The sequence below is a fragment of the Macrosteles quadrilineatus genome, unplaced genomic scaffold, assembly GCF_028750875.1.
Source record: "Macrosteles quadrilineatus isolate MER2022 unplaced genomic scaffold, UCM_ALF_1.0 Scaffold_1__1_contigs__length_201487025, whole genome shotgun sequence".
Lineage (NCBI taxonomy): Eukaryota > Metazoa > Arthropoda > Insecta > Hemiptera > Cicadellidae > Macrosteles > Macrosteles quadrilineatus.
In genome coordinates this window covers 109,679,149-109,691,148 of record NW_026542594.1, presented here as the reverse complement: position 1 = coordinate 109,691,148, position 12,000 = coordinate 109,679,149, and the positions used below count along the sequence as shown (strand labels likewise).

At 35.4% G+C, this 12,000-nt stretch overlaps 1 protein-coding gene across 4 annotated transcripts in view; it reads left to right on the top strand.

Annotated features, from left to right (window-relative positions):
- LOC128983058 (uncharacterized) overlaps nt 1-12,000 on the top strand; it is a 118,654-nt gene that overhangs the window by 60,885 nt on the left and 45,769 nt on the right. For all 4 annotated transcript variants that reach the window (XM_054402211.1, XM_054402219.1, XM_054402202.1 and 1 more), the window contains exons 4-5: nt 419-592; nt 11,335-11,488. In XM_054402211.1, the coding sequence (XP_054258186.1) occupies nt 419-592; nt 11,335-11,488 (328 nt within the window). The remainder of the gene's footprint in view (nt 1-418; nt 593-11,334; nt 11,489-12,000) is intronic.

Here is a 12,000-nt window from a genome sequence, read left to right as displayed (position 1 = left end):
CCCATAAAACCCGCTAAACAACGTTCCCATGGTCCGATCATGCTGGTTCGCAAACTTATTCAAGTTTATCCCGCCTTACACTCCAAACCAAATTTCATCAAAATCGTACAAAAATGACTCAAGCTAGAAAAGTTGTCCGGACGGACACACACACAAATCTATATATAGATATATATACATACATTTGTAAAAATTTTAACGAATAGTTTTTTTTGGCCTCGGGGACATCAAAATGAAACACTAAATCGGTCCCGGGCCTAGGTCTTACCATGAGACCTACGGTAATAGCTACTTTATAGGGAAATTCGCTAAAACACAATTTTCAAAGTTATTACACTTTACAGTTTTTTTATTAGTTTAACATTATATGAGTAATAATGTTGCCTGTTCAATGATAAATTTCTTACAATTGTTGCAGTTAGAGCAGTATTGGGCACTTGTGTGATAATGAGTCTGCGAAAGTTTAGACTTACTGTTCAACATATGTTTGGACCGGAGCTGGCCAGATGGTTTATAGTCATCACTGCCTCACAGTACCACTTCATGTTTTATCTCAGCCGTCCACTCCCCAACATCATCGCCTTGCCCTTGGGTAAGATAGAGTAATATGACTTAGAAAATACTGGATTTTGAGTTATGATGTTCAGCCTTACGTTTGGTCTCCTCAACACTGTAACCTTTTCAAAACTAAATCCGAACCATCAGAAGTTGATACTAATAAGTAAATAAGTTTTAAGATGACACATTATTAGCATTACACTATTAAATAATAATGGAAAACAGCAATAAATTGTGTTCATCCAAGGAGAAAGAGATTTGTGCGATTGCATATGTCATACACAAATAGCCGGCTAAACCAAAAACACTAGCAGGGGCGCCGAGCCCCCCCAAGAGCAATGGCGCATGCCCCCCCCCCCAAAACCAAGCCAAATGCTCCTCCTAAATCTAATCAAATATACAGCCGCATGTCTAAATACTATACACTCCCATAGTATGTAACTGACTCACGAACGATACACTTCCAGAGGAGGTAGAAATTTGGTACGATTGTAGGTCTTGGGTCCAAACCACCGAGAAAATTCCAAAAATTCACATTTTAAAATTTTACAATTTCTAAAATTCTACAAGTCACACCCCCATAAACCATATACTTCAAATGTTCGTCATAACGAGAAACCTTGCGCCAAACTATCCATTACTTCATAAATTGACCCTATAAGGTCGTAATTGCTTTCCAAAGGGAACTTTCCATTTACATAATGTTAAAAATACCTCAGCTGGGCCCTGTTTCATAAAGATACTAGTCTAGTAATTACTAGTCTAGTAAATACTAGTCCCGTATTTACCTGTCCTACTAATTTGTGTTTCATAAACGTTTTTATACCTGTGATAATATTTTGCCTTCCTTCTGTTCCTTGTTTAATTTGTTCAAAACTATTGTATTGTAAAACATATGATTTAATCTTTGTTTACATTCAGTCAAAACACAAAATGTTAGGATACTTGTTGTAGTACAGTTTTAGTTGATTAAAACTAGGGGTGTGCGAGTATTCGAACATCGAGCTTTTTCGAGCCGAATAGGACGCTATTCGGCTCGGCTCGTGATTTTCAAAAAGCTTGAAATGTTCGAGCCGAATACTTATTGAACTAGCAAATAAAAATTAAATTAATAAATAAGGAACTAACTTTCATTTAAATTTACTCTCCTCCGTTTCATAATTGTGTCTTGATAAGCACGAACCTCAGCTCTCAGTCAAGACGCAATGATTATCGATCGTAATTTTGAGGAAACTACCACCTATCGCGTTGTCTTTCTAACACAACTATTCGTATCGTAATATACAACGCAGTGCGAGTGCGTGATTGGCTAAGTAGCTATGACGACACACGGTTGCCGTGGCAACCTACAGTGCGCACTGAGCACTGCGCCTTGTGTGGGAGGGGAGATTATACCAACAAACTATTTCAGGAATTCTATTTTGGGACGGATGAAAGATAAGGAAGAAACAAAAAGTGGTCACGTGTGCAAATGTAGTGGGCGAGACAATAAGCTGTAAACGAGTATCGTCGTGTCGTTGTTCCTTGTTTGTTTACTTTTTCAGATTCCTTATTATCAAACGTCCCTATCTGCTATCTCTCTTTCTCTCTCTCTCTCTAACAATGTACTGATTAAACAGATAGTGGTTGACGACTTTTCTACTTATAAGTTTCCCTGCGGTTATTTTAGTTCAATCAATCCCATAACCTTTCTAATGTTTATCAAAATAATTAATTAATATGTTTTGTATTTTATTTCCTTTAAACCAACCCCTATTTACCATCTGTATTTTATAGAATAAAATGTTTGTTTATAAAGTTTGACTGGCCACACAATTTTGTACCTATTTTATTTTGTATAAAGTAACAGTTACTTTGAGTATTATATATATATATATATATATATATATATATATATCAATAAGTGGCGCGTGCTGTAATGAGTGCTTTTTATTATCAAAATAAGTAATGAGTTATTAATTTTTGATAGTACATGGGTCATTGAATACCATAATGTGTGTAGTTTCCTATTTGTATCTTGCAAATAATAATAATTGATAGTTAATTCTGGAAATGAAAAATAGTGATCGCATTCATAAACCTGTTGTCAAAACAGCAACGAGGGTGTAAGGGTTTATTGTTTCAGACGCAAGGGTGTTTCAAGGACAAAGTGTTGGGCCACCCGGATTGGGGGGGAAGGGGGGGCGGTGAGACTGTGTGAAGGGGAGGAAACTGGTTTTGGCTATTTATTGATTAGTTCGCCGACCCTTCTAGATAACAAAATTGAGTGACAGTGTTAAATCATCGTGTTCTGCATTTCATTTCTTGTTTACTTTGTGTGTTATTCTATTAATTCTAGTGCTTTGGTCTATTTCCTCTATATGTCAATTATATATTTTTTAATATATAAGTAAAACTTGTCTCTCCACCTTTTTGGATCCAAACCAACCATGTTCTTTTTTAATTAATAGGATTCATAAAACAAAAATATTTTGTGCATGGAAAACAACAAGAATAATCATGTGTTTTTAAATTTATTTTGTATTTATTTATACAAAATAGAATTAAATATTCATAGTAGTTACAATATACATATGTAATCGACTTGCTAGTTGTTTTGTCGTCATTCAAGGTCGCGTTGCTGTTCTGTTATGAAAGACAATCTGATTGTCTCAGTCTGCACTGCATATCTCTTCAGGCCTTCAATCGATATCCTTTTATTTCTTGCATCTTCATTTAGTTCAGTTCAGTTCTTATCGTGATTATCTACTATTTGATGTCTTGACAATTCTCAATGTTTTTAAACATATTAAAATAACATTGTGTTTATTTAAAAATTGACTGAACATTATTATTATTATGCACGTTTTTAAGAAAAAAAGTTTAATAATTAAGATAAGGTTACGCTAGGAAAAGCTCGGCTCGAAAAAGCTCGAGCTCGAACATTTTTTAAAAAGCTCGGCTCGGCTCGGCTCGAGGTTGAAAATCACTATTCGCACACCCCTAATTAAAACCTTATTAATCTGAGGTATTTATCATTACAATTAAATCAACTATCTCAACAACGAACTGAAGACTATGGATAAACTTCTGAAACCCGGGAAACTTAATATTGACCCTAATACAAACAATGCACAAGAAGAATGGATACACTGGTACAGAACATTTGGCAATTTCATTGATTCCTTGACGCCTGCACCAAATGACAAGATGAAACTCAATTTTCTCGTAAACTTTGTTGGACCAAACGTTTGTTTACGGCTTCATATCAGAATGCAAAAAATATCAAGAAGCAATTGGAATTTTGAAAAAATTATATGTAAAACCTAAGAATGAAATTTATGCCCGGCATCGACTTGCCATGCGAATGCAGAGGGCTGAGGAATCATTAGATGAATTTTTCCAAGCACTGAAAATCACTAGTAAAGAATGTAACTTTCAATCAGTTACGGCGGAACAGAATCGCAGTGAAAATATCAGAGATGCTTTTATCACTGGGCTTCGATCAAATTATATACGACAAAGATTGTTAGAGAAATCAACACTGTCGCTTGAAGAGGCTTTTGACCAAGCAAGGAGTATCGAAGTAGCTCAAGTTCAAGCAGAGTCGTACTTAAACAGTAGATTAAATGCCACCACTCAAATCACGCAGTCAAATCGCGCAGAGAGCAATAGTGCGAACTCAAGCCAATCACCTAACGAAGCAAATTTGGGGGACAATACTTTGTTTTCAGCTGCAGTACCGTCTCAGAAGTGTTATTTCTGTGGAGAAAACAGACATAAGCGTCATGTTTGTCCTGCAAAAAACTTCAAATGCTATAATTGCAATAAAATTGGCCATTTCAGCCGCGTCTGTAGATCAAAGAAAGAGAATGTAGATAGACCTAAACCCTTGGGGGGAAATTCCGCTAGTATTTGTGCACTGTCAAATAATAATTCAAAAAGTGTTTGTGCTTCATCCCCTCCGGTCTTATCTAAAGCTACAGTATCAGTGAGTAAAGGTAAACTCCACTCTGGCTGATGCTTTGATTGATACAGGAAGTTCTGAGAGTTTTGTCAGCAAACAGTTTGTTCAACATCACATCTTGCCATGTCGTCCTGGAAAACTTAGTGTAGCTATGGCATCCACATAACTTAATTCTGAAATAAATGAGGTCTGTCTGGCAAAGTTAGAACTTTCAGGTCACGTTTATGAGAACGTAAAACTGTATGTCATGAAAAATCTGTGTGCTGACGTTATAATTGGCCACAATATCTTACGAAATCACTCAAGTCTTAAAATGACATTTGGTGGAAACAGTGCTCCTCTCAAGATATGTGGCCTCGCTCAAGCTGGAATTGAACCGATTCAGTTGTTCACGAATTTAACTCCCAACTGTAAACCTATCGCAATTAAGTCGAGACAGTTTTCACCTGAAGATAGTGAGTTCATAAAAAAGTTAATAGAATGCAACAAGAGGGTATCATAGAAGAGAGTCAATCACCTTGGAGAGCAGAAGTTCTGGTTGTTAAGGGAGAATCCAAGAAGAAGAGGATGGTTATTGATTACTCCCAAACTATCAATAGATTCACTGAGCTAGACGGATATCCTTTGCCGAAAATTGAAACAATTGTCAACGAGGTGGCTAAGTACAAATTTTATAGCACCATAGATCTGAGCTCAGCGTATCATCAAATACCAATTGTGGAAGGTGAGAAACCATACACCGCCTTTGAGGCAGATGGTCGATTATTCCAATTCAAACGAATCCCGTTCGGAGTAACTAACGGAGTGCCTGCTTTCCAAAGAGTCATTAACGGAATCATATCACAGGAAAAACTAGTAAAAACCAAGGCTTATTTAGATGACATTACTATTGGGGGAGACAGTGAAGAAGAACATGATCGGAACCTTGAAGCCTTCCTAGCGGTTTCCCACAAGTATAATTTGACGATCAACAATGAAAAAAGTAAGTTTCGCCAGAAGTCAATAAACTTACTTGGGTACCTGATATCTTATCGTTCCATCAAACCTGATCCTGAACGTCTCCGACCACTTATGGAACTCCCAGTACCAAAGGACATAGCAGCTCTTCGACAAGGCATGGGAATGTTTACTCACTACGCAAATCTCATTCCTAAGTTTTCGGAGAAAATACAAGCTTTCAGTAATAATCAAAGCCTTCCTCTATCACCAGAATCCATCCAATCCTTTCACAAACTGAAAGCAGATATATCAGAAGCAGTCAAGTCACCAATCGATGATGAAGAACAGTTCACTGTGGAAACAGATGCCTCTGACCACGACCTGAGCGCGACTCTATCCCAGGGGGGAAGACCCGTTGCCTTTTTCTCCAAAAGTTTGACACCAACCGAACGGAAACATCCCATAGTAGAAAAAGAAGCTCAAGCAATAAATTGTGGAGTCATTAAAGCACTGGAGGTATTATCTCGTAGGAAGGGTTTTTCAGTTAATCACAGACCAAAAGTCGGTCGCTTACATGTTTGACAACAAGGCCTCTGGAAAAATAAAAAATGAAAAAATCCAAAGATGGCGCATGGAACTTTCGTGTTACAAATACAATATAGTTTACAGACCGGGTGTAGAGAACTCAACTGCCGATACTCTCTCTCGTGTTTGTTCTGTTACAGGAAGCCTTAGTCTCAAAGACATTCACAATTCACTGTGTCATCCGGGTGTCACGAGACTCATCACTGGGTTAGAAAAAAAAATCTCCCATTTTCACTTGACGATATTAGGAAGGTGACTTCATCTTGTACGGTGTGTGCAGAGTTGAAACCGAGATTCTGTAAGTTTCAAGAGCAATTAATCAAAGCAACAGCACCTTTTGAAAGACTTTATATTGACTTCAAGGGCCCTTTGCCATCTTCAACAAGAAACAAGTACATACTAACTGTTGTGGATTAATTTTCTCGATTCTCGTTCGCTTTTCCTTGTGCTGACATGGCTTCATCAACAGTAATCAAACACTTACAAAGTCTCTTTTATCTTTTTGGAATGCCTTCTTATGTTCACTCCGATAGAGGAACCTCTTTCCTGTCTCAAGAGGTTCAACAATTTCTTAACGCCTGTGGAATCGCATCCAGTCGTACAACGCCCTACAACCCCAGAGGAAACGGACAGGCTAAGAGGTATAACGGCATCATATGGAAGACAGTGAACCTTGCTTTGAAAACTCACAGTTTGCATGTTAGTCAATGGGAAAAAGTGTTAAAAGAGGCGCTGCACTCCATACGCAGTTTGCTTTGTACTGCCACAAACGCTACTCCACATGAGAGGATGTTCTACCACATGAGGAAATCCTTTTATAGCCAATCCTTACCCATGTGGCTCTCAGCACCAGGACCTGTATTGCTGAAGAAGTTCAACCATGCCAGCAAGTATTCACCTGCAGTAGAAGTTGTGGATCTAGTCAATGCTGGTCCTCAATACGCCAGAATCCGTTCAAGAGATGGCAGAGAATCAACCGTTTCCTTGAGGCACCTGGCTCCTTACGGGAATGATAACGGATCGCCCATAGATCATGAAACAGACATTGATCAAGTTCAAGAACTTGATGATCCATCAAATCAATCAACCTCTCAACCAAATGGAAGTATACGAACGGCTCAAAAGCGGCGACCTTGACGAGAACGCCGGCCACCTGACTTCTACACCGTCTGATTTGTAAAAATGAAGCCGGGAAGAATGTGATAATATTTTGCCTTCCTTCTGTTCCTTGTTTAATTTGTTCAAAACTATTGTATTGTAAAACATATGATTTAATCTTTGTTTACATTCAGTCAAAACACAAAATGTTAGGATACTTGTTGTAGTACAGTTTTAGTTGATTAAAACCTTATTAATCTGAGGTGTTTATCATTACAATACCGCTAGTAAATACTAGTGAATTTTACTAGTCACATGACCGAAACTACTAGTCACGTGACCAACTTTACAAAGGCGAACTCTCAAAACAAATTTCTAACCTCTATCACGGGGTTTCTGATGCTTCATAAAGCGTTTTAATTTTTTCTTTCATTTGATACTAAAAGTAAATAGCTGTAGAAACGCAGTGTCTTCTTTTAATAATAACTATATATAGACATATAAGTAAAACAATCACATATTATTTATCATACCGCTATTATTTATGTTCATCAATGAGCCCGCCGCCACGCCGCCGGCACGGCGTCGCTGCAAACACGGTCATTGTAGTAGCCAATTCCGAATGTAGGCCTAGTTGCGGCGCTCAAGCTCAACAGTTGGCTGGAAGTTGATCTGTTGCTGCCGCATTCGCTTTGATTTTTATAGTTTTTTTTTTTATTCTAACGTATAAAATTAAGCTTACTATTAGTAAAGAAAAGAAGATTCAAATTTTGAATGTATGCCTAATTCTATTATAAGGACGATATAAGGTCTAATATTCTTGACATTTTGTTTGGAACGTTTTTAAGTACCCTAACATATGTTTTCAAATATTCAAATGCATAAGAATATTTGGGATAAAAATCGTGTGGTGATTTTCTAATTTTGAGTCTACAAATCATGAATAATAAGCCTAAACGTTTATTGATGTAACAAATAATTATTGCAACACTGTTACAAGCAATGGAGAAGTAGGTTTTCAAGTATATTAGTAAAACACGGTCTAAGCGTCAATAGCGTAGCTCAGCAGTATAGTTCCCACTTTTCATGAGGTGGGTCCCTGGTTTGAATCCTCATCACCCACTAACCTTTTTATTCCATTAATTTAACTTTTACATGTTTTCCACTTAAATGACAGCGCTTAATCAACATAATTTATTTTATTACCTACTTTGAATAACAAATTCTGGATACTGTAGGTCTACCTAATTGAATTAAAAATAAAATGTTTTTATGATAAGCAGAAACTCCAACACAATAAATCTAATACTAGGCCTACAAAATTGTTACACATTTTAGCTATTTGGGAAGCAACTTAATAAGCACCTCAAAAAATACTATGCAACTCCTCTTTAAAATTGTCTTACTATTATTCCCAAATAAAACCGAGAGCCTTGGGTGTAAAATAATCTGATTAATGTTGCAATTGTGGATACATTTTTTAAGATCTTTGTATGCAATACGGTATGTTGTTTTAATTTGGTTTTGCTCAAAGCCTAATTTTTTATCCGTGTTATTATAGCTTAATATAGTTGATAAAACCATGAAATTTAACTCAAGTAAAAGTAAACTTTAACACAAATTTATAACTTGTAGAATTATTCTAATTAATTGGGAAATTGTACATTTATCAATATTACTAATTTTGTACTACGCCACATTTATTGATTGTAATTTATGTCTAATAATTATGTTTTTAGCACTCACAGAAGAATTTTTTTATAATAATTTGCAATTGTGAGCCAAATTTGCACTTGCAAAAGTAACTTAAAGATTCATTTTTCAATGATGTGAGTAATGAAATATCACTCTTTTAAAAAATACTAGTCTACTACAAATAATACGGGTGTAGAGAGGTTGGTATAAAATGGCAAGTATTTACCAGTGTAACTTACAAGAGTAAAACTTTATGAAACACACTTGCTGTCTACACTAGTAAAAACCACTAGTAATACTAGTCCCTACACTAGTAACTAGTATTTACACTAGTAGGTTTTTGAAACGTAGACTTGTAAAATACACTAGTATTACTAGTCCACGGACTAGTAAATACTAGACTAGTATTTTTATGAAACAGGGCCCTGTTATTATTTGTTTGTATTACCATTACTGTATTATGTTTTGTTTATTTCAGCTTAACTTAACCAATCAATAGTTTTATTAATACTTATGTAGTAAAACGGGGTGGAGCCCGTGGATAACAGCTAGTTGAAATAAGTTCAGGTTCGAAATAACTGTAATGCCAAAAATGAGGCAGGCAAACATAATGAGTTTTAACAATAATAATCACATAACAAACAACTTTGTGTACAAGGAACATAGAAAGGTAAACTAAATAAAAACCCCCGCCGCAGCAAACCTGCAGACTAAGCAAATTTCCATTTGCCTGATTGGATTTACTCTAAAATGTCTACTTAAAAATATAACATTAATTTCCTATTTAAATAGAATTAGTTTAACAAGTACTTAGGTTTGCTGCATCATGGAGGGTAAAACTGTTTTCTTTGTAAAATGTTAATAGTTAATTAGAAATAAAAACTTTTTCCAAATTTGATCAAAATACGTTCATAAACAAGCAAACTATAACGTTTACTTGTTCTCCATAAAAATAACGTGGGAATTTTAAATTTAAATTTTTTTTGAATTTTCTCCGTTACCATTAGGCGCATAATAACGCTTCAATATACTAAATTATTTGTTTTTTTAAGCTCTACAAAATGGTTTGGAAAGAAATTGCTAAATTTTTATGTTTTTTGGGTCAAAAATGGGAAAAACCTATTTTTACCCCATAAAACCCCCCGTAAACCCCCGTTCCTATAGTCCGATCTTGCTGGTTTACAGGTTTATACCAAATTTCATCAAAATCGGATCATTTTTGCTCAAGTTATCGTGCTAACGGACACACACATATATATATAATTATATACTAGCAGAGTACCCGTCCTTCGTACGGGGTTGGAATATAAGTATAAAATGCTTATTCCAGTTATACTCAAGCTTTGCGTTTGCAATAAGGGAGGACACAGTTTGATAAAATTAGCTTTTTTAAATTTACAGTATTCTATAGTATTACACATCTACCATAGCCATAATGTTCTACCACTTCACGTAAACAATAGAGAAAAATAAATTATCAACAATTCGCAAAATATCACAAATTATTCATGAAATTAAAAACATAAACATAACTGTAAACAATCCTACTTTGACAGTTCTCATTGTGAATCACAGTTTTTTGTTGCTGCTTAGTTCAAATTAGCTGTTTTCATAAATGCCAAAAAAAAATATAGTGCTGCACCTTGTTGGTAAATCTTATAACTTTTTATTGCTTTTCCATATCATAGAACCAACTTTTTTAGTTGAAACAGCTGACTAAATTCTTTAATTCCCTTTAACACTTAAAGTGCCGTTGACATGTTTGAACATGAAAATTGCATTTATTTCAATGTTAAGCAATGGCGGGAATTCCCATCATCAGCACCCAACGTGTTAAATATGAATACTCATAAGGTTAACATGGGGAATTACAGAACCACTGGGGCGGAGCCCGAAAGGATCTTTGAGATAAGAATATGCCTACAGTATATGTTAATCGGGAATTTAAGCTATCATCATGCCAAATTTCAGCCCAATCCGTCCAGTGGTTTATGCGTGATTGAACTTCAAACACACAAACTTTCACATTTATAATATTAGTAAGATAAGATATATATATATATGAATTTGAACGGATGGTGTTTTTGGCCTCTAGGGAACTCAAAACGAAAAAAAAATCTGTCCCGCGTCCATGTCTTACTATGAGTACTACAGTAATAGCTTATTCCCTATATGGGAAATTCGCTAAAACCATTTCAAAAACTGTGCTTTCAATTTAAACACATGGTACACAAATGGACACACATCTATTAGTACATATATAACACATATGTTGTATAGGACACGTCCTATAAGTACATACTAAATTTTTGTCCTAAACCACCTTTGCATAGCCTAACCTGCTAAACAATGTCTGTCTTCATTATTTTTTTGTTTGTTTAGTGCCGCCTTGAGTTTTCCTTTTCAAGATCTGACAAAATTACCTGTTTCGCCAGCTAATACTGGATTTATGAAATGTTTTTGTGACATTAAAGTAATATTTAATTTAATTTAATACTTGTTTCGTGTTCCAGTGTTGTTAGCTCTTCATTGTTGGATTCGACGACATTACTCAGCTTTCATTTGGCTGTCTGGAGCATCCATCATCTGGTTCCGCTCTGAACTTGCCATGTTCCTTGGATTCTTACTGCTCTTTGAACTGTTCTACCAACGGATATACCCATTACGGTAGACATATAAATATAACTTCTTGATCTAAATTTTAATAAGATTTCTTTCTTTCTTCAATTTGTATTCTAGGTATGAATCAAATAGAAATCCACAACCTTAGTTAACATTTAAAACTTAGCTGGCATACATGATCTATATAATAGAAAAGCATGTTTCTTTAAAAAAAATTTCTCAGCTTGTGCGCATCGCAGGGGAAATCTAATCACACTGTTAGAAATATATTTTCCTGTAGATGTGCACAATCCGTGTAAAAATTAAAATAGGCTAAAAAATAAGTACAAAAAATGAATTTGAAATTAAAAAAAAAATTAACATGGACTTTATGGGTTGCCAGGTGATGAAATAACATTGTATTGTAAACAGAAAAAAAATTGAAGAAATTCCAATCACATGTTTTATTTACAGTGTGGGGTGAAAAATAGAGAAGTCTGTACAGTGCAATTGGATTTTTTTAGCTGGAAGCGGTTAAGCTGTGGTGGAATATCTTTGAAGATGAACCTTTTTAGTGC